Below are 23,882 nucleotides of genomic sequence, written 5' to 3' on the forward strand. Positions count from 1 at the left end.
GGCATAAAGACTAAGTCTGAAATTCAACCAGAGGACCGATGGACAGTCCAAGGATGCGATGGAAAGAGCATTCTCATCGATCCTCTGGTCATCAACACTTAGAAGATTTTTCAGCAATTCATCCAAGCATGCAATGAAGATTTGAAGATAAGGATGAAGTCATCATATCATGAATGACAGCTGGAGATGACAAGTCAACAGCTGGAATTCGAGTTTATCTCAATATTAGCGCTTATCCATATGAAAGATAAACCTTATCTGTTAATAGAAAATTTGCTAGAAAGTAGCATTATATAGTTATCTTCTTATTAGCTGATTAGTATAAATAGGTGATTAGACCTATTGTAAAAAGAGTCGCTTTTACGAATCGCTTTTACGTTTCTCAGTTTATAAAGTGAAACTTTTGAAGCTCAAGATTGTTCATAAATATTCTTATTTTTCTTCTCGAGTCTTCATAACTTCTTTCATAAAATCACTATAATTTGGTTATTCATAACTAGATTATTAGTGTTATTGAGAGATCTGGGATCAACACAAAGGGCATTAAGAATTTAGTAATGTCATTCCCGCTACTTTACAGGCCCTGAGGAACGAGATCTATAAGCCTTATTTGAGGAAATTCATTATGGTGTTTTTTGATGACATTCTAGTCCACAGTAGATTGGAGGAGGTGCATTGTGGCCACCTAAATTGGCCATTTCAAAAGTTACTGCAGTACTGTTTGTTTGCAAATAAAAAGAAATGTGAATTTGGGAGAAAAGAATTGGGATATTTGGGCCGTTTGATTTCAGGGATGGGAGTGGCAATGGACGGAAGCAAGGTTGAGGCAATGATTAGTTGGCCTCAACCCAAGACCGTGACACAGCTAGAGGATTTCTTGGGTTATCGGGATACTACCGAAAGTTTATAGCTCAATACGGGCAGGTTGCAAGATCGCTAACAAATTTGTTAAAGAAAAGCAAATTCGAATGGAATGAAGAAGCATCCAAGGCTTGAAAACCTCAAGACAGCACTCACGCAGGCCCTAGTATTAGCCCTACCAGATTATGATAAGCCATTTGTGATTGAAACGGATGCATCGAAGGGTGGGTTAGGGGTTGTCCTCATGCAAGAGAAGCGATCCATCGCAAGTCATAGTCAAATTTTGGGGGTTCAAGCTCGAAAACCATTTATGAGAAGAGTTGATGGCCATCGTTTTTGCAATGCTTAAGTGGCGTCCTTATTTGTTGGGTCGCAGATTTCAGGAAAGAACCGATCAGCAAAGCCTTAAGTATTTGCTCGAATAGCACATGATCAAGCCCCAATTACCAGAAGTGGCTGATTAAATTGTTGTGGTACAAGTTGGGCAAGAGTAGTTGGCTGCGGAAGCATCGTCTAGATGAGAGGTGGAAACTGTAATGATGGTTGGTCCTCAGTGGAGACAGTGGGATGTAGTAAAAAGAGTAGTTATCGATACGGTGTTAGGCATAATTAAACAGGAGATATCACAAGGTTATGGAACTCATAAAGGATTTGAGTTAAGGAATGACTTGTTGTGGTATAAAGTGCGATTGGTGTTGCCTCGTACTTCATCGCTCGTCAACCTATTACTAGAAGAGTTTCACGTGGGTGGGCATTCGGGGGCGGAAAGAACGTATCAACGAATAGCGGCAGAATTGTTTTGGGGAGGAATAAAGAAGGATATTAAGGAATATGTCAAAGGCTGTGAAATCTGTCAGCACAACAAAGCGTTGAGAGGGTCTCCAGTGGGGTTACTATAACCATTATCCTTGCCTTTACAAGTTTGGGAGGAGGTGAAAACGGATTTCGTGGAAGGTCTTCCTAAATCAGAAAGCATGGATACCATCATGGTAGTAGTGGACCAATTAAGCAAGTTTGCTCATTTCTTAGTGCTCAAACACCCGTTTACCGCTCAAGGTGTTATAACCAGGTTTTAGACAACCTGGGTTGAGGTAATTTATACATGTTTATTATGTGGATTACGTGAAATATGCATATCTAAGTAGAAATGCATGAACTATATATGTGAACATGATATTGTGCATGCATATATGTGAAAAGATGGCATGACATATATGATTTATACATGTATGCGTGTGGTGTGAACCATACATAAGGTGGTGCACAATTGAGATAAGTTATTCGGGTGAAAACATTATTATATTATTTAAAAACTTATATCTTCATGGTTAAGAAATCATGAATTTAATAATAAAAAAACCCACCATCCAAGATTATCTCTATTGGTTAAAACTTTCACCGCCTATGAGTTTTTAATAATCTTCACCGCCATGGTGAGAGTATTTAAAGAAATAAAAAGATAAGATTCTATCTTATCATTTCATTTTGAAGAAAAAAATCTGTTGAAAGAGAAAAAGAGTGTTGTGGCGGTGAGAGGTGTTCTTGAACAAATCTTTTTGTTCAAAGCTGTTTGAAGAGCTTGTGATTTGCTGTGTGTTTTAAAAACTACAAAACCTGCGACTGTTAAGGTGAGTTATTTTTTAACTACCATTGATTTTAAACTATGAGTTTTTGATGACTATAAACCTTTATATATTTGGTTATATAAAYTGCTGGGTTTTGATATTGATTGTGAAGAAAAAATGGTAAAAACTATTTTGATAGTTTAAAGGTGTTATTGTTATATGTTTAAGTATTAAAAACTGTTTTGGAAAAGATAAAAAAGAGATTGCTTCTTTAAAACAGTTGTGGAAAGGATATCCTGTTTTGAGGATTTAAAAAGGGATATGATGTTTTTGGAAATCGTTGAAAGAATAGATTGTTCTTGAGTTTGAAAGATTTTAATGACAAAAYTGTTGGTTGAAAACTATAGAGAATATTCTTTTACGACGATGGTGATTTTGATCTGTCTTCATTTGGAATTAATCTATAGATTTTATGGATAAAACTATGAATGAGGATTTGATAAGATGGTTGTGACTGCGGTCCTTCATCCGAACTAATTCATAGATTTTGAAGAAGAAATACGGGTGGCATATCAAGGAGAGGTGTCTTTTGGAAATAAGGGTGGCATATCAAGGAGAGGTGTCTTTTGGAATAAGGGTGGCATATCAAGGAGAGGTGTACCTTTGGATATAAGGGTGGCAATTGTGTGTGAATATTATAGCTCTTACTATTATGTCTTTTAAGACTACAATAGATTTGAGTCCTTACTTCTTTGTGATTTGAGAACTCAAAGATATTGTTCTTATTAAAAATAATAGTATTGATGTTATTGAGAAGGGGAAAACTGGGCCTATGGCCATTGATATTGGTTAAGAGTGTTTTGGAACAAAATGGTCATTTTTATGAGGAATCAGAGGGACTCTGATTGTTCCTTGTAAGGAACCAGAGGGGCTCTGGTTGGTCCTCATTATTGGACCAAAGGATTCTGGTTATTCATTTGGAGAATGAGCAAGTTTTTACTAAATGTACTAATTAGACCAGAGGCTCTGTATCTATTGATAAGAGCTTCTATGTCAAAATCATATTTTAGAAGTTTTAAGAAAGAGTTTTATACTTGGAATCTTTTTATGAAAAACAGACCAGAGAAGCTCTGGTTGACTTACACGTTGAACCAGAGGGGCTCTGGTTGATCATGTCTTTTGGAACCAGAAGCTCTGGTTAGTTCAACCAGAGGCTCTGGTCGAACATGAACTCTTCGTAATTACTCTTTTTATGAAAAAGACTATCTTATTGATTGAAAGTTTAACTAAAGACCATTTTAAGAATTATATGAGTCAAAAGTTCTGGTTAGTGCAACCAAAGGGGCTCTGGTCAAGGAACCAGAGGTTCTGGAAAAGAGACCAGAGGGGCTCTGGTCTTGGTTATTGAAATATATATTCCAAGTGTGGTTTGGAACCAGAGGCTCGATGGACCAAAACAGAATCTGATTTTATTCCGCATGTTGTGAAATGATTATTTGATAAATGTTTTGGTGATCTTCACCCTGCATTACATAAAAGGGAACCTCACTAGACATTCATGTCTAACCCWCATTTCGTGTTTTCAAAATATGTGTGCAAGTAATGATAATAAGGGAAAGAGTATTATGTGAATTACTTCCCTATATGCTTAGCTGTTTTGGAAGCATAGATGCTAGGATGCAAGAACTTGTACTTTTGGAATTTTTGGGTTGCGTATTTTATATTATAAACTCTTGTATCAAGGACCTATGTGGGGAAAAACATGTATTTTATATATGAAATATGTGTTATATGCAATGTATGGATTTGGGGGTGTTACACAAGGAGTGCCAATAGTATTCACCAAAGAATTAAATCGATTACATTGTGTACCTCAAGTGATCGTGTCTGGTCGAGACAAGGTCTTTTTGAGCAATTTTGGAAAAGAAATATTTCGTTTGCAAGGAACAAAATTAAATTTCTCGACAGCTTATCACCCTCAAACCGATGGCCAATTGAAGCGAGTTAATAGGTGTGTGGAACAGTACCTCCGCTGTTTGGTTGTCCATGCAACCATCGAAGTGAAAAAAATGACTGCATTGGGCGGAGTATTGGTATAGCACGACTTTTCACGGGCTCTGCAATGTTCACCGTTTAAGGCACTATATGGTAGGGAACTTCTGTCTCTTCTCAAGTATAAGGAAGGTACAGCTACGGTACATGTTGTGGAGAAAATGTTGTTAGGATGGGACGCCCTATTAGACGATATTCGGCTAGAATTGATGCGAGCTCAACAACGGATGAAGAGCCAAGCCGATAAACACCAGCTGGAGGCCCTTGAGGTGGGAGATTTTGTGTACCTCAAATTACGGCCACATAGACAGAAGTCTCCATGGTCGGGTTCAAATCAAAAATTGGCAGCTCGTTATTACGAGCAGTTTGAAGTGCTCGAGAAGTTTGGGAAGGAGGCCTACAAACTTAAACTGCCAAATGACACCTGCATACACCCGGTTTTTCACATATCTCAGTCACGGAAGGCCATCGGCCAATATTTTTCAACACCAAGTATACCACCACAGCTAAATGAAGATCGAGTGTTGGAGGTTGAACCAGCTGAGTTGCTGCAATGCAGGACTAAATCACGGGAGAGTTTGAAGTTTTAACCATTTGGTGAATTTACCCCTATGTGAAGCCATTTGGGAAGATCTCACAGCAATTAATCGCCAATTTCCGGATCTTCACCTTGAAGACAAGGTGAATCTTCGGCAGACCGGTAATGTTAGACCTACGACACGATTTACGTATTCCATAATGAATAGATGTTAGGGGTATTTCAGTCATTCATAAGAGAAGGAAATAGTGGAGTCTTTTAGGAAGGAAGTCTGTATAAGTGTTGTCGGGGAAAATCGATTGGGGCATGCTTGTAACAAACTGAATTGTGAGGAGGGTCTCTCAACCTCTTTAATGTGAGGCCGTTGAATACAAATTAGGATTTTCTACTCGTGAATTTTCATTTCTTGTTGAGTAAATCTCAACTGAAAATCAAGCGAAGTTTCTTCAAATAATATTAATGATTTATATCTTGTTTAGACGCATGAGAAGGGACGGACCTACTAAGAAGGCCCGGAGTGCACGCGCACCCGCCCTACCATCCCGACATAATGGATTTTTCAGGGACCTTATAGGTGCACCCGCTTTAAATTGATGTGAGAACCCTCAAGTTAAGAGAAAGTGGTTGCAGCCTAATGGTAGTATCATTACATGTGATATTATAGGTTGCAAGTTCAAATCCCTTTGCCTCTTTCTTTTTTGGTAATAGCAGCAGAAAAGATAGAAGAAAAAAAATATCTACTTAGATGTTGCAAAAAACATTGTATGTCATTTTTAATGGAACAATATTTTTTAGAATTAATATTTCCTATTTTAAATTATGCTAACTATTTTGTGCTTCCACTTGAAATTTTTGTCGGGGCATCTCTGTGCATGAGGCATGCATCTTTTTCTATAAGAATGAACCGCATCTTTCTCAATCAACATAGAATATGTAAACAAGGAAATGGAAATCATCAAATATGTCAAATGATTGCACATATTATGCTTTGAGGGTTATTTGGAACTCAAATTTGAATGCAGACAGGTAGGAGCAAAAACTCTGAAGGTAAATGTCTAGAAGAGGCAGTACACAAGTAGTATACCTTGAGAATTATATCTGCTCCAACAATAAGCCCTGAAATCATGAATGTATGAGCTAATGCTTCCAACCCACTTGCATAACTTTCTTGGAGTAAGAAGGCCACCAAGCTAATCTCTAAACATAGTGTTCCCAAGGCTGTGAGCAATGACAACATATTCCAAGAAACCTTCTTCCCAGGCATGCACTGCCATACCTGCATCAACACAATCTAATAGTTAATCCCACTCCCGAAAACCTAAAATAGATTATTGCATTGCATCTAAGTTAAAAGCATTCAACAATAATCATGAAAAGAATATAGCAACTGACAAGGCATAGCCGCACTACTACATTTGTATTCACTGGTTCATAAATACAAGGTTGGGGAGGGAAGGTTGAGGTTGGTTCTTTTTTTTCTTTTTTTTTTGGGGGGGGGGGGGGGGGGGTTAGAGCCTTTTTCCATATATATTTGCGGTATTTACAGATAGAGATAGCCGGACAGGTGGTTTCTTTGGTGTGCTTTTTAGTTAGGTAAGACCTTCACATTTCTTTGTAATCTTGTCTCTAGAAAAACCTTTTCCCCTAAACCATGGCTTTCAGATGTGCTAGCTATTTGTTTTACTTACACCAGTGCCCAATGAGGTAACCTATGTATACATCCTCCCTTTCCCCCGAGACCGTACCTTCAGGTGGAATAATGGGGTTGTTTTATAAATTCAAGCTATACAAATCGGTCAAAGTTGCACAAGGTCGACATTACAATGACATTTGCATTGCCCTCCATTGGTAGATACTCCCTCTATTCGATAATGGATGATTGATTAAAGAAGAAATCATCTGATGCATAGAAAAATCCTCACAAGCGTTTTACAAGGATTCAACAAAAATTCGATGTGCCGAAGGAAACACACATCTTAATCATGGACACAACCATACAAGTTGAATATATGTTAAGCAAATAAAAAGATATAAAACATTAAAAAGATGACCAACAACCCTTCTGAATATTTGAAGGAAATGAGATCAAGATAATTCTTTTTGGAGATAATGTTAAAGTTATTTTAGCAATGATTCTAGTTTCAATATCAGTTAATAGTAGCAGTGATTGATAATGACCATTTACACAAAGAGGAAACTTATTGTGGAACAAGTTTAGCTTATAAAGTGAAATTCTAACACAGGTCAGCATCCATTAATCAAGATAACATGCAGAAATATTAGTAAACTCCGTAGAGAAAAATGTATTGAAGTCAGAGTCAATTCAGAGCATCACTAGGAGACGATCATGTATAACTGACCAGTTAATTTGTGCCCCGCTGAGTATAATAATCCATTACAGAATATACCCCTCAACCTGAATTACTTATCATGCCGTAAACTCCATCCAACAAATAACATATCCCATGTGTTTCCAAGTCTAGAGTCCACATATACAATTACTACTACCAACCCAACTGAATGCAACAAGAATATGCTTGTGCAAATATATATTTGAGGCTTAAAACATCATTTTATTTATGTAAAGCTATGCTACAGTAAAATGGATCAATATGAGCGGTCCCTTGCTAATAAAAAGGGTTGTTTCACATCTGTGACAAGACAGAGTTCCGACTGATTGTGACAAGACAGAGTTCCGACTGATTGTGACAAGACAGAGTTCCGACTGATTGTGACAAGACAGAGTTCCGACTGACTGTGACAAGACAGAGTTCCGACTGATTGTGACAAATATTTGAAGACATCTTTTTTAAGTTGCTCGACACAAGAACAGATTCCCATCCACAAGACATCATGCTGTAAGTAGACTAAACTGCAGGCTACTATATGTCAACTCCTAGAATATCTATCTAATATTGGACAGTTCACAAATCAATCTGTTTCAGAAGCATTCCAAAGCAGCATGGTATGACACACTATGCTGTTATAGCGGTGAAAATATGCGGTCGGACCGATACTTGAAATAGTGGTTATAGCGGTGGTATAGCAGTCCAAAAATAGCGGTTCATATAATACTTCTTAGAATTATACATAATTATATATATAATATGCCTACATAAACATATCATTTGCAAAATAGGAAAAGTGTTCGTAAACAAGCTAATCACAAGCAATAGGTTCAACATCTGAGTCAACATCATCTAATACGTTTACTTCTTCGTTTAGGCTAGCTTGCTAGCTTCCCACTCTTCCCCTTCTCCCCCTTCATCTCCAACGTGATCATCATCATCATCATCCCTATAGCGCTCCCTTAACAGAAGCCTAGTTCTTAAAAGCCCAAACAAAGCCTTCGCTAACTTAACAGAAGCTAGTATCGAAAGCCCAAGACTGAAAATAAAGCCCAAACCCACCAAAAATTGCGTTAATATCGAACGAAATTTACACTAAATATCGGTCAAAATTGCGGTAAATTGCGCTACCGCAATTTGACCACCGATATTTTGCGAAGGCCCGCTAAATTGCAGCGCAATTAACAGCATAGATGACAATAGCATGTTCAGGTCAATACCTATCCAAACCAAGTAGTTATTTTGTTGTCTCTATTATCCTCAATTCCTCCTCACACAGGACACAGATCAGCAAATAATTTACTTTGTTTACCTCGTTCCCAAATCTAGACCACTCTAACCCTTATGCATGACAAATATTTCAGTAAAACTCACTCTACTTAGTTAAACTAAACTGGCAATCAGAAAATTTGTGACTAATGGGAGTCGATACTCTTCACAAAGTGAGAGGTCCAGGTTCCGGTTCAACTCCCATAAACCCCATGCTCCTTGGACTAACTAAATAAATTGAAGTACAATACCGTTGCTGATGGAAATATTTATGAATAACATCATCGCCATTATAGACATCGCCAAAAAGGAATGAAATGTTACCTGAAGAGAGCACCAAGCAAGATTGAGGACAGCGGAGAACCAGAGGAGGATATAATAAGCGATCATAACATGTGACCGACGATGACTAAGCTTCTTGATGTTCTTCTTGAGATGAAACCCTAAATATAGTACAAACAATAGCGCCGGGATAGACAGAGTTGCAGTGTACCATAACCCATGGCATTTGTTTTGAATGAACGACGATGATGATAATGATATTTTGTGTTGAGGATGGATATTGGTTATGTCGGGAATACCTTGAACTGGATGGTAATTATGGTCTTGATCGTTCACCATTTCTGGTCATGCTAGAAAAACAAGAACTTGCCAATTGAAGGCATAGACAACGATGAAAACCTAATTTGTATGTGCGTTTGGATCGATCGAAACCCTAATCTGTGTCGGTGTTGAAATTGCAGAGCTTCGTAGTTAGCACACAAAGGAATGACCGACGAGGTCGTTGTCTCTGGATGATACAGATTACAAGTTCATGAATCACCCCTAATTCTTTCTTTCTATTTATATATGGATTGATTTCATATGAAAATGGAAGTTATGGCAGTAACCTATGAATATCGATGAGACGCATCAGATTAATTTTATGATGGGCATAATTTATAAGGTTCAAAGGTGCTTGAAATTAAAAGTGATCAACAATATGTAATCTCAAAATAGGTTATTTATTTACCTCTTAATAATTACATAATCACTTGATAATTATATAAAAAACCAATCTCTGAGTATTTAAAAGATAATCTTATTCGACAAAAGAAGTTTGTATGTCAAAATCTTTTCATCACCCTAATTTCACTGTAAACAATTATCATACGATTATATTTCATTTTATACTATATCATAAAACACTATTAACCGTCCTGCACCAAATCTAAGATTATCAAACACTTGATAAAAATCCCAACAAAATAAAAGACAGAAATACATAAATGGCTAAGGGGTTTATTGTAGACTTGAATTCATTACACCAACCAATGTTGAACAAGTCCTTGAACCAACACACAACTAGTCAAACCTTCAGCTTGCATCTCAAAACTCTCATGTATTTACATTTCATTTATATGTGAATATCTTCCTTATTCATTCATCCATCTCATCATCATCATCTACCTCCTCAATCTTCATCCTCTTGACAGCTTGTGCAGCATCACTGCGAGCTTCCCCATTTGCCGGCACTTGTATAAGAATATCAGACTTCTGCCCTGTTGCAGCATTCACCACTCCACCATTCTTCTCCGTCCTGTAACTCAGTTCTTCCCCATTCGCGCCCGCATCTATGTACACAGTTGAGTTCTCGTCGATTTCTTCTCTGATCAACATCTTTGATAGCTCCGTCACCACCCTCCTCTCCAACCATCTCCGAATTGGCCTCGCTCCATACACCTAACCATGATTCAACAAGTGAGAACATAATGAATTGAAATCATACACCAAACCATGATTCAACAAGTGAGAACATAATAAATTGAAATCATCACACTAGATGGCTTCGTTTCTGATGCTTACCGGATCATAACTCTCGTTAAGTATAACATCTAATGCTGCTTCTGTAACCCCCAAAGCAACACCCCTTTCTGCAAGGCGGATGGCCACATCTTTCAACTGAAGTCTAGCAACTTTTCTCAACTGCTCATGAGAAAGGGGATCGAAAACCACAATCTCATCCAGCCTGTTTAGCAACTCTGGTTTGAAATGCCGCCTCACCTGTCACCAAACTTGACTTGTTAGTTCACGAACCAAAAGATCATTCCAACTGAATCTTTTAGCAATTTATGTCAAGAGCCCAGGCTTACCTCTTGCATCACCATTTCACGAGCACTGTCCATTGTCGTCTTCCCAGATAACCCCTTTAACAGATATTCCGCCCCGAGATTGGAGGTCATAATAATGACAGTGTTTGTGAAGTCAACGGTACGACCTTGGCCGTCGGTCAACCTTCCATCATCCAACATTTGAAGCAGCGTATTGAATACCGATTGATGAGCTTTCTCTACTTCATCGAACAATACAACACTGTAAGGTCTTCTCCTCACAGCTTCAGTGAGCTGACCACCTTCTTCATGACCGACATACCTGAAAATTCAATAGACAGACTTTAATCAATGTTCATAGAACGAGGAAAACAACGACAGCGAGCTAATAGGTGTACTTACCCCGGTGGAGCACCGATTAAGCGGGCCACCGAATGCTGCTCCATATACTCGGACATATCGATTCTGATCATAAGCTTTTCATCATCAAATAGCTGCTCAGCAAGAGCCTTGGCAAGCTCTGTCTTCCCAACACCCGTGGGGCCCAAGAAGAGGAACGAGCCAGTTGGCTGCTGAGCTCTCCCCAAACCAGCTCGAGACCTCAGCACTGCCTCAGACACAGCACCAACTGCCTGATCTTGGCCTACAACCCGCACATGCAACCTATCGGCTAGCCCAATAAGCCTCTCCTTCTCGTTGGTCCCGAGCCTGGTAACCGGTATGCCGGTCCATCGACTCACCACCTCGGCAATCTGATCAGGTCCCACCGTCTCCGTCAGCATAACATTCTCATCCGTAGTACCTTCAAGCCTTGCTATAGCAGTCTCCACTTCTTGAACTGCTCCAAATTTCAAGTCTGCAGCTCTAGCCAAATCATATCTTCTTTCTGCTTCTTGGAGTGCCACCAAAAGCTCTTCCCTTTTCTGTTTCAGCCTGCGGATTTCATCGATCCTTTCTTTTTCTTTTTTGTATTTCATCATCAATGGCTGAAGTTTATCCCTCAAATTATCAAGCTCTTTCTTCACCTGAAAGAAGGGTAAGTTCCTCAATTATCATACTGAAATCAAGGTACTTTTAAGTCCAGTAGAGACAATTATATGCTTAAAAAAACTCACTTCAACAAGCCGAGCTTTGCTTGCTTTGTCTTTTTCCTTCTCCAAGGCATGAAGTTCAACCTCTAACTGCATTCTCTTCCTCTCAAGGTTATCGATTTCTTCGGGTTGGCTATCAAGTTGTACTCTAACATTTGCGCATGCTTCATCCACAAGATCAATAGCCTTATCGGGCAAGAAACGTGCTGCATGCAAATTTCAGTCATAATAAGTATCATCGTTAACAAGATTATCTCTCATGTATAAAGATGAAATGAATCATACCAGTTATGTATCGACTCGAAAGTTGAGCAGCAACCACAAGAGCACGATCAAGAATTCGAACACCATGATGGCCTTCATACCTCTCTTTTAATCCTCTAAGAATACTTACGGTGTCAGGAACACTAGGTTCAGCCACCAAAACCTGTTGAAATCGCCTCTCGAAGGCTGCGTCTTTCTCCACATACTTTCGGTATTCCTCCAAAGTAGTTGCACCAATGCACCGGAGTTGACCTCTAGCCAGCATAGGCTTGAAAAGATTAGCAGCATCCATCGAACCCTCGGTTCGACCAGCCCCAAGTACAAGATGGATTTCATCTATGAATAATATCACCTTCCCTTGAGCATCTTCAACCTCTTTCAAAACTGCTTTCAGCCTCTCCTCGAACTCCCCTCTATACTTAGCACCGGCGATCAATGCCCCCATATCCAATGCAATAACTCGAACCTCAGCAAGGTTACTTGGAACATCACCTCTCAAAATCCTCTGAGCTAATCCTTCAACAACTGCTGTTTTGCCCACTCCAGGTTCCCCAATAAGAACAGGATTGTTCTTGGTCCTTCTCGATAGAATCCTAATCACTCTTCTAATTTCCTCATCTCGTCCAATTACAGGATCAAGCTTCCCAGCTTGCTCCACAAGATCACGACCGTAGGTTTTGAGAGCCTGAAAATTAGTATCTCCGGAAGCACTTTCAACCTTCTTTCCCTCTTTACCTCGAAGCTTTTCTACCTCACCTTTCACCCGTGATGTACCAACTCCAGCTTCCTTCAAAAGAACACCGATTTGGGAATCTTCAAGAAGACCCAAAATCAATTGATCCACTGCCAAATGGGTGTCGCCGCGGGATTTTTGTAAAGATTGGGCACGACGAATGGTCTTGATTAGAGAAGTACTTGCTGGGACTTCATCAGGAGCAGGGGACTGCGACGGGAGTTTCTTCAATGCTTGATTGAAAACCCTCTCGGCCGAATTACCTGCCTCTTCACCGCCGGCATTGTTCATTGCTTGCCGGAATATGCCATTACGGTCGGAGATTAAAGCAGCAGCAATATGTAGCGGTGTAAATTGTGCATGTCCAGCATCCATTGCGAGTTCATGACCTGAAGCCAACGCTTCATTTGTCTTGTGGGTGAATTTGTCAGGATTCATGTCTGGTAATACCACCTAAAAACCTACAAACGTAAAGCCAATAAAATCAATCCATCTTATATAAAGAACATTATTACACAAATTTAGTAGCCTAAAGTTTCCTGATTCATGGAACACAACCCGAAAATACCGAAATCAATGGGATCGAAAACAAAAAGAAGACGACAAAAAACGATCCAAGTGATCAAGATGGCGCAGCGATCAATCACCGAAGAAAATCAAGAATCAAATAACATAAACCGAAAAACTTATATCAAAATAAGCAATTTCCGTAAGAATCCAGTAAAACGAAACCAAAAACACATACAGAAGAGATAAGAGATGTGTTATTACCTTGAATTATGATCCAACGGCGTAAAGAAAGCAATCGGAAACAAACGATTCAACGTCCTTGTAACTAGCAAGTATCAGAGCGGTTTTATGAAGATATCTATAGCGAATTTATGAGGAAAGATCTTTGAAGTACTGATGAATTAGGGGAGTGATGAAACGCTTTATAGTACACGTGTTTGCAATGGGAGGAACGAGAGACATCTGGAATGAACCCGCTGTGTGGGTGTGTGTTCTGGAACCTACCAGAGATGTTCGAGAGAGATCCATTTTGTGTAGTTGCCACTTTTCACGTACAAAAAGTTACATAAACTACCCTTGTAGTCTTGGCATGGTGCATGATAAGTCCTCAATATTTAGAATTTTATCAAACATCCATAGAGTCTTTTAAAACTCGGGGTCTTGAGTGGGGCCCATAAGTGGTATAAAGAGTCTTGCAAAATGGAACAAATTGAACATCTTGAACCCAACCATGACGACTTGTAGGCATGCGTAGATTTAAAAGACCCAAGAAGGTGTATATATAGTAGCGATTTCTTTTAGGGTATTTGGTATAAAGATATAATTAGATAGGATAAGAGGGTAAGTCTGGATAGGACTGGAAGGCAAAACAAGTGTGTGTATGATGTTTGATACGACTAGAACTAGACATTAGAGAATTAGACAAGTTGCTCCCAAAAATTACTTGATGATATATATATATATATATATATATATATATATATAATTAATTAAATAATTTATTTTATAAACATTTTTACCCGATTTTCTGTACATAAATACATACATATATAATAGTATCAAATTTGAATGAAATTTTTGATATAATTGATGGCAATTTGAAAAAAAACAATATATACATAAGAGATTATGTTTTATTTGGTCCGGAAGATCTTTATCAATTAACGAAGGCACGGTGAAAATTGTTGCAACAATAATGGTTGTGGAGGTAAAGGCATTGGTGATTATTGGAGAATGGTGGTTGTGGAGGATATGGATATTGTGGATAGTGGTGGTGGTGGTGGTGGTGGTGGTCGATAGTGGTGGAGGAGGTCGTTGTGAGTGATGTGCTGGAGGGCAGTGGTTGTGGTTATGGTGGCTGAAGGTACTAGTGGTGGTGGTTATGGTGGCTGAAGGTACTAGTGGTGGTGGTGGTGAAGGGTGATGGTGGCTGTAAAGGACGTCGTGGTGGTCGATAGTAGTGGAGAAGGTAGTTGTGACCGATATGGTGGAGGTATTGGTGGTGGATAGTGGTAGTGGTTATGGTGGAGGTGGTGATGACCGACGGTACTTGTGGTTGTGACGATGCTTGTTGGTGGTCGGTACCTGATGGTGATTGTGGAGGGAGAGCATTTTTGTAGAGAATTTCATGGGAGGCTTTCAGCCTAAAAATTGCACAAGACATCAAGATACTTAAACCCGTAGTAGTGAAATAAGCAATCAACTTGACTCATACTGTTTGGTTGGTTTTTTATTAAGTTATGTATGAATAAAATTATGTATAGATTAATCTAACTATATAGACCGAAAAAAAATTGTTTGAAAGAATTTTTCATACATGAAAAGAACATGTTTTTTAATTGAGGATGACATGTTTGGAAAAAAATTGTTTTCTACATAAAGTGTTGCCCTACTAAATAGGCCACTTTCTATATGATTTAACCACTACCAATCATCCATAGCTTACCGAATAAGTTGCAATTGTTCTTAAGCTGCTAACAAACATGCACAACTTGCTCAAGCCTTTTTAGCATAACCAATTCAAGCAAAGCTTTACAAAAATAACAAGCCAATAACATCATTAATCAGATTGTTTCGAAAAATTACCTCAAATGAAGTCAAGGACAATCAAAGGCATTAGTTTTATAAAAGGTGAAGAAGAAAACCAAATTACAGTCATCCAAAACAGGAAACTAAATAACAAACAAAAGTCTAAAAAAGCTCAATATGTCTTGTATGTAGCACTCATCATCATCTTCCTCATCATGGTTCAATAACAAGTAGAGGCTGCAACCAACAACAATGTTTCTCGTTTAATTAACAACACGATATATATTGTGTTTGGTGTCTGCCAGAGAAACGAATAAAAGAGAGAGAGAGAGAGAGAGAGAGAGAGAGAGATACCGTATCCAGGCTAACAGGTTTCCCATCCTCAGCAAGAATATCGACTACCGTTCCAGATTGGTCAGCCTAACAACATAAAAGAAATAGTGTAAGGATCAAAATGTGTGCCAAGTTTTTAGACTTTAGCTAACTTTGGCTGCTTTTTAACTGATAATTTTCCTGCCTGCCCCAAGGGATTAGTCAAGGTGCGTGAAAAGAAATAAAAGATGATGGTACGGTTTACACGCTTCTCCACAATATAAGAAGGTGAAACAAAGATTATATGTAGAGTAATGCATAGATTTGCATGTTAGGACTAGAGATATAAGCTCCTTTAACATCAATCTCCTTTCTCGATACCAAAGGATATGGGTAAAAGGCAAGAAGATTTGAGAAAAATGTGAAATTGTGAGAGATATTTGAGGGTGCAGAACAGACCGTTCTACTTCTTGAGGTAGAGGACAGGTTTGTGTGCATACCCCACTCTAGGTGGGATATAATGGGCTCGTTTGGTTTGGTTTATTCTGAGGGTGCAAAACCTTTTTTTGCCAACAAAATGTTATCAAGCACCAAAGCATTCTTCAATACAAATAAATATGCATGTGAAGTGAGGTTGATACTATATTACAAATTTTCTAACTTGTTTGTTCAAAGATTGTAATCTATTACAAGAGAAAAACATGTAATATTTAATAGCCATAAGCTTATAGACTACTTGTTATGATTGATGAATCATGTTTGATAAAAACAAAAAACAGATGCATCATATGGTCTTCCCATCAAAAGGTGAATGCTATAGGAAAATTGGTCAAGTCCTAGCTCAATAAGAATGTTAGTGGCTTTGATGATAAGAACAATAAAATCTACACGTCTATTTTGAAGTTAGTATTTGAATGCTTATAAAGACTCATGTAAGTGGGTTTTCTTAATCTTACATTGGATCAGTTAATCCAATGATTATCAAGACACCTCACAATTTAGATTTAGGTTCTCATTAGTAACTCAAAATACAAAAGGAAGTGCAGGTTACCTCAATCTCATTCATCAACTTCATTGCCTCAATAATGCATATAACCTGGCCTTTCTGGACCTTATCTCCTACCTGGAAAAATATATTTAAAAAATTTCATTAATAGTTCATACACATCACTTCAGAATCAAGAACAAAGACAATATAAGATGGTAATAGTTTATATATGGTCAAAATGGAGTAAGAAATTGCATGAAGCTAGCTACTTAGCAAGAGAAAACAAAGAATTAAATTCATAGGGGAAAATATCATCCTAGTATGTCACAATGTAATAATTGAAAGAATTTGTAACTATAACAAAGGTTTCATATACGACTCTTGATCTTTAAGTTGATTATTATATCTCAGGCCTATGACTACCAGAAGAATACACAACCAAAAGTCACCTTCACAAAGGCAGGAGCTCCTGGTGCAGGAGCCCGATAGAACGTTCCAGCCATTGGGCATTTCAGTGGAGGATGAGAGGACTTAGGCTTTGCAGGGGCAGGTAAGGCTGCTGGTGCGGATGCAGAAGGTGCTGGTCCTGAAGAAGCAGGAGCAAACTGTGGTGGAGGTGGTTGCGGTTGGTACATAGCCTGGGGTTGAGATTGCATCATAACCATAGGGGCAGCTGGAGGCAGAGGCAAAGCTTCCTTCTTTCTTATAAGGACCTCAAAGTTCTGTTGCTTTAGCTCCAGCTCCATGATGTCTCTTGAATCCACAAGCCTGATATAAGAAATAGTAATTGCATCCATCAGCACAAAGATAATTGGAAGGATGGACATCACACTCATCTTGGAAGGGCAATTGGTTTGCGGTGGATTTACTACGCTCCTAACTTCCAGTAGTAATACAGTTAGTTTTAAAGGGTAAGGGAAAGATGCAAGAAGGCTAAATTTGAAATGATGGTTTTGAAGGAACCCACGCACGTCAAGTGATAAGTTGAGAAGGAATTGTCAGCTTCTCGGAGAAGGGCAAAATAGGTATGTGATAATTACATGTTAAATGAAATTTCCTAAAAATAAATTGCCAAGTCCCAAAAAGAAAATTGAACAATCATTTTTCATATGGAGTCTTTGGTATTAATTCTCCAGATAACAGAAACAAGTACAAGAAATGGATCGACTTACTGAACAAGCCCTGCCACCTGATTCATAAATGCAGTGATTGCTGCAGCATCAGGAACTGAGGTCTCAGGAGGAGGTATCTTGGTTGATTCCTCCAACTTGTCTGAAGCTGGTGCAGAATTTGATGATTTCTCAAGGGCAATCTTAAGAGAAAAGAAACTTAGATAAAGGATAAGTCGACAACAAAAATATATTACAAACTAAGGAAAATAATTTATGTTATGCACTAAATAATATTGTGTAACTCACCTCATTAAGCTGAGCAGACACTCTCATAACGTCATTCTGGTTCCTCTTAGATGACTGCATGGTATAACAAATGAATTGCAGAACATCGAAATTAAAAATTTCAACTCGATTTGAGTTTAATCCTAACGTGGAAATTAAGATTAAGGACGAAGTTAATGACTGTAGATAACTATGTTTGCGAGTGGTCTTATGTGAAATACAGGCTGGTGATTACAGCAACCATTGTGACAGCTTGTATGGTTGAGTTCATAAACCTCCTTTTTTCCCTCCCTTGTTGTAATGCAATGCTTACACTTTTTTCTTCTCTCTTCATTCCTTTTTCCAAGTTAGGCAAAGAATACCTACTAAAAAATCCGCTGAAGTCCTAGATGAGCACATCTCTTAATACATTGGGTAGATCAAATAAAAAACTAATGTAATATAATGAACATGGTGAAAACCCAGAAATTATCATCAACAGAATTCTGCAGCGACTACGCTGACTAGGAACATACAGCATTACTAAAAGATTTAATATACAAAGACAACTTTACATACAGCAGCAACTGTTATTTGCTATGTTGCATGAACAAGCACACAGAAGACTTTCTATCACAGTTTATCAGGCAGTACATTCATCTTCCAGTGTGTTAGTTTCTACTTTCAGAAATTTTGTCCAGCATGTAATATGGAACAAGCAGCCTCCTTAATCTTGATTCTATATCCTCTCATATGTGAGCAGGCATGCCAAGATTTATTTCTAAACAATTAATAAATACCATGACTGTGAACGCCCTCCATGCCAAATGAGGCACCACATATAACTTTGCAGGACATTAAGGACTAATGTAAAAGCACGTGGAAGTATTGTCACACGTTTAGTTCCCATGTATGCCGTTCAAATGGTAGTTCCACAATCAAGTGTCAAAAACGAAAGGTCAGACTAAAGGTCATAAAGGAAAAGAGCCTAAAAAGATATAACTTTGCTAAACAAGATGACAGAGACACCCAATTCAAAACATCTTGTCAAAGAAAAGAACTGTGAAAATTAGACTATCTAAAAGAACTGTGAAAATTATTATCATACTACACAGATATAACTTTGCTAAAAGAACTGTGAAAATTATTATCATACTACACATATTTCTGACAAAATAACATTCAAGTAAGACTATCTTCATGCGATAACTTAGTTCTGCATAACGAAAAAAGAACTGTGAAGACAATAGGTAATTTAAAAGCTGCTACTTGTTACTGCTTCATAGCCGGCTATTTTGTCCAAAATCTTTTTGTATTGAAGGATCTGGTCAAACCAAAGGGCGATTCGACTGAAGGCCCATACTACTAATTCATACCAAACCAAACGAAAACCAGTAAATCCCACATAAGTAGGGTCTAATGGCCACATTCCACTCTTTCACATTTTTAAAAAAAGGTTTGAGCTTTGTCGGCATAGCTAGATGGTGACACTCACATTACAGCTATGGGATTTCACTCGGCACTGGCCCCAACTTCAAGAAGTGCTTCCTGGTGAACAGAAGAGGTGCCCTTACTGCTCTAGACACTATATGATAAAGTGATTTTGCTCCCAACTGAATAATAAGATTAATAAATTATTAAATGAACTCATCAAGATTCCTTCATATACTACCAATCAAGCTGCTTTGAAAACCTCTCCACACAATAGGAAGCATAAAATGTGCACTAAAATAATTCAATGAAACCACATTATCGAGTTGCCACCTCAAAAGATTTTGTCAGGGATGGATAAACCACATGTCCACAACTACAAAGATCTAAGTAACCAGTCTTCGAATTTAGCATATCAGTAAATGGTTGTCTAACTTCTTACCGCTCACAGTGTCAGTAATAGATAACATTACTATAAATAACACGAAATTGTCTGAAACTGAAGTATGCCTGACTACAGTCAAAACTAAAAATGTAATCAGTTCAACCTCCAAATTAACACAATTTACGAATCAAGTACAAACTTTTCCTATAAAAATATGCATTTCATAAGTAAATTCAATATTTATCAACACAAAGGGGAATATTATAACAGAATGTCGTATACCTGCAATCCTAGAGACGAGGATCCGGCGATCAATGCGCGGTTGGCATTCAAATCCGATTGAAACAAAACAACCGAGCTGTTACGATGCTTAGGATTCTGCTTAGGGTTTGGGTGAGAAGCAAACAAAGGCGATGTTTTGGGGCAATTGACAGTGAAGGACGCCATTGCTGAACGAATACCCTGATTGCAAACTATTTTACAGAGAGAGATTGGGCGAACGGAGACGAAGTATAATGGGGGATAAGAAGTAAAGGGATTCTTGTATGGATTTGGGGGCGGTAGAATCAGAGAGGGAGAGGAGAGTAGTGTTAAATGAAGGGCGATATGAACGAGGAGAGGCCAAGGGGACGATGGTTTTCACGACCTTCATAATACAAAGGGAATTTTGACTTTTATGCTTTACGACCACCAATATATCAAAAATATGCTCATTTGTCTAATCATATCAAGAATATGTTCCAAAATACATTTCCTTCCTTCCACCGGGGTATTTGGGATTATTTATTTGAAACAACTTATACTTTCATACAAAAGTGTTTATCAACTTATTATAAGTTAGAATGATTTAACTTCTTCAAAAACTTTTTATTATCGGTTTGGCACCGGTATAAGTTGTTTATCCAAACACTCAAAAGTGTTTGTTATCGATATCACACCGAAATAAATCAATAAGTTATTTTTATAAGCAATCCCAAACACCCCCTAAAATCATATGTTATAATATATTTGTGCATGTTTCTGTTTAATTTTAAATATGGACTGAAATTTGGATATTTTTTTCTCTTAAACACGTTCAATTTGTGGTAGATACTTGTAAAAGAATTTAAACATAACATTTGTACCGACAGACAAAAATACTACAATGTCGTCAATTATGCTCGATATAAACTCGATATTGTTGATGCAAATATGTCTCGTCTTGAAATATTTAATAAATATTTTTGTTTTAATGATTACAAACAAGCGAATGATGTTTCAGTTTGGATATTTTTCTTAAATCTTTTAAATAATATATATATATATATATATATATATATTTAAATTGTTTTATTTTAAAAAACAATTTTCTCTTTTATAAAAAAATGTTTATAATGGACTTTCTATAACTTCTATTTTTGTTGGATAATTTTTTTTTTATTAACCTGGATATCCAATCCGTTATGCGAGCCAACTAATCCCAGGATAACCACCTGCTTTACAGATATCCCAGAGTCACCGCATTTGAACCTCTCTGGCCACAAGGGGATTTGTATTCCTTCTTGATTTGAACCTGAGACCTCCTGGTACTTTTGACCTTTGGAGACAAACTCAAACCAATCAGGCACCACTCTTATGGTTGATAATTTTATTATTAATGTCTAACATTTTTAAAAGTACAAGTTGTTAGATTTCTTTTAAATGATTCAATCATTACTATCTTTTAAAAGGATGGTAGTTAAGTATTTTCGAGCATAAAGAATTAAATATTGGATTTTAAAGGTAACTGATCTTTTCTATCTTTTATGCGTTTGAAAATATTTCTTTTTAAAGTCGGAACTTGGGAGATTAAAATTGATGGTTTTAGAGCTTATTAAATAAGAGACTTTCTCGTGCAATGAAACTCTCTCAACGACGAGGAAATACTTCTTACTCTTTTGACATGTTTTTGTCACCCTGTTGGTATAGTACTGTATAGCAAGGAAACACGAACACTACAACACCTGTAATTCTGTTGTTACTATTAAAATAGAAAACAGTTGGAACGTCGTGCAGCAAAAATAGAAACACACGCAACAGGGCCTACAACCTGAGGTCGCGGACAAGGTCGTCATAAGCCTTTTAGGTATTTTTAAGACCCGGTTTTTCTAGGTTTTTTGCTCATTTTTCATCCTCTTCATCCCTTCTTTGTTTGGGGGCAATTTTGGGTGCATTAAGGGTCAATTCTAGTAGCTTTTTTAGCACGATAGTAAAGATCTTTTGGTGGAGGGTTTCATATTCTTGGTGAGGTAAGTTTTGGGTGTTTGGTTCCCCATTTTAGGGATCTTTGTGGATCTAAAACATGTATTCATGTTTGGTTTATTTCTAAGCTTGGTTGAGACGTAGATAAGGTTTCTAGAGATGTTTGCTTGTGGATCTCAAGTCTTCATTCTTGGAAGCTAGAAATAGGTTTGAAAACTAGGTTTAACCTAACATAGCAATGTGAGTATCAAGTTACTTTGTGAAAACGTTGTACATGTCAAAAGCATCTTTTTTTGTGTTTATTTGCTTTAGTGGAGTTTTACATACATAATGAGTTGTTTTGTTAACCATTTGAGCATCGGGTTTGTATTGGGTAAATGTTTGGAAAATTGATTTATTTGACTCCCTTAAGTTACAAATCATTGGGTTTGTGGTTGTTTGATGAGTTTGAACTACAAGCTAAAGTTTGTGTGATTTCTATAACTAATGGGTGATTTATTGACTTTTTTGGGCAATTTATATATAAATACATATAGGGTTGGGTTCTGGTGAGAAGAGTAAGAAGGGATTCTCACCCTTGAATCAATCCTAATTAAAGATCAACACTAATGAGATTACCAGATCAATTACCATGAGAAGCGCATTTTATGGGATGGGGTGAGATTAAAAGTGATCAAGGATCTAAATCTCCTCTTACGTTTCTCATCTTAACTCTTATTCTCACACGATCCATATGTATGTGTATATATATATATATATATATATATATATATATATATATATATATGGGTACAAAAGTTTGGAAAATACATACGTTGAAGTAATTGGATTTTTAAGAGGTAAATTCCATGGATGTCGTCCTTTGTTGATTTAAAACTATTTAAGATATCGTGATTGAGATTTGTTCAACTTTGGATTGTTTGTTGTTTACTTGAATAATCAACAGTGTTCAAATGCCATTGCGCGATTATGACGCAATATACGTCTTCGCCATTACGAAAAGATCCACAACATTTTTGTAAGGCGTGGCTCACGCCATGACGTATTGAGGCGCGCCGCAGTGCACCTTTTCAAGATGTGACTTTATTCCAAAAAATATATATATATTTTTTTAGCTTTGGTGTTTTTACAATTTTAACTTTAGATCTTACATTTTTATAGATTTATCTAGTCACATCACTCACAGTTTCACAAATTCATAAACATCATGTGCTCACGATTATTACAAAGTTTTAAAATTACTTTTCTAAAATCTATTTCGAATATTTAATCAAAAAATATTTTTATAATAATAATATCTATGATTTTTCCTTTTTCTAATATGAATGTAGATTTTTAATATCATTATCTGATTAAAGAATATATAAAAAACATGTAGTATACATAATTCTATATGTGACATACAAATTTAACGTTTTATGTTACACCTTAAAAAACACCACGTTTTCATCGTGTCGTGTAAGACTTGAGGCTTGATCTCGCCGCCACACCATTTTGGACCTTGATAACCAATGCTCATAAATGAGTGTGTGTGACATTTTTGAGATATAAATTATATGAATATGGTTTTGTTGATTTTCATAAATTATGGCGATTATTGGGACCATCACACCTTTCGGTGCATTTAATTTCATAAGCATTGGAAAATGTGTGATATTTAGTTCTTTGGACATTTTAGAGACCAAATCATACGTTATCTTGAGATGATTCATCCAGATTTTGGACGATGTATTTGGCGCATTTCTATTTTAGTACATATGAGTGATAAAACATTGGGAAAGCGCGTCTTTAATTGACTTGTATGGACTTTTATTGAAGTGG

General features: G+C 37.3%; 3 protein-coding genes across 3 annotated transcripts in view; all 3 read right to left on the reverse strand.

Moving 5' to 3' along the window:
- The window catches only part of LOC112508734 (transmembrane protein adipocyte-associated 1 homolog), a 14,469-nt gene extending 4,890 nt beyond the window's left edge, over nucleotides 1–9,579 (reverse strand). Inside the window, exons 1-2 of the mRNA XM_025113449.1 lie at nucleotides 8,958–9,579; nucleotides 6,101–6,292 (exon numbers count right to left, since the gene is read on the reverse strand). Coding sequence (XP_024969217.1) covers nucleotides 6,101–6,292; nucleotides 8,958–9,254 — 489 coding nt within the window. The 5' untranslated portion in view covers nucleotides 9,255–9,579. The remainder of the gene's footprint in view (nucleotides 1–6,100; nucleotides 6,293–8,957) is intronic.
- A 315-nt stretch (nucleotides 9,580–9,894) lies between these two features.
- LOC112510033 (chaperone protein ClpB1) lies at nucleotides 9,895–13,741 on the reverse strand. Its single transcript, XM_025115292.1, has 7 exons — nucleotides 13,583–13,741; nucleotides 12,100–13,272; nucleotides 11,839–12,020; nucleotides 11,126–11,748; nucleotides 10,766–11,045; nucleotides 10,479–10,676; nucleotides 9,895–10,355 (listed from the first exon to the last, which is right to left on the reverse strand). Exons 2-7 carry the CDS (start codon nucleotides 13,247–13,249, stop codon nucleotides 10,053–10,055), a joined length of 2,736 nt encoding a protein of 911 aa, XP_024971060.1. The 5' UTR covers nucleotides 13,250–13,272; nucleotides 13,583–13,741; the 3' UTR covers nucleotides 9,895–10,052.
- Nucleotides 13,742–15,323: 1,582 nt separating this feature from the next.
- On the reverse strand, nucleotides 15,324–20,437 carry LOC112509624 (biotin carboxyl carrier protein of acetyl-CoA carboxylase, chloroplastic-like). The gene is made up of 7 exons (XM_025114681.1): nucleotides 20,124–20,437; nucleotides 18,068–18,121; nucleotides 17,822–17,961; nucleotides 17,099–17,417; nucleotides 16,713–16,784; nucleotides 15,704–15,769; nucleotides 15,324–15,586 (listed from the first exon to the last, which is right to left on the reverse strand). The coding sequence occupies exons 1-7, from the start codon at nucleotides 20,286–20,288 to the stop codon at nucleotides 15,563–15,565; spliced, it is 840 nt and encodes a 279-aa protein (XP_024970449.1). The 5' UTR covers nucleotides 20,289–20,437; the 3' UTR covers nucleotides 15,324–15,562.
- Nucleotides 20,438–23,882: the final 3,445 nt, after the last annotated feature.

The sequence above is a fragment of the Cynara cardunculus genome, assembly GCF_001531365.2.
Source record: "Cynara cardunculus var. scolymus isolate 2C chromosome LG 3, CcrdV1, whole genome shotgun sequence".
Taxonomy (NCBI): domain Eukaryota; kingdom Viridiplantae; phylum Streptophyta; class Magnoliopsida; order Asterales; family Asteraceae; genus Cynara; species Cynara cardunculus.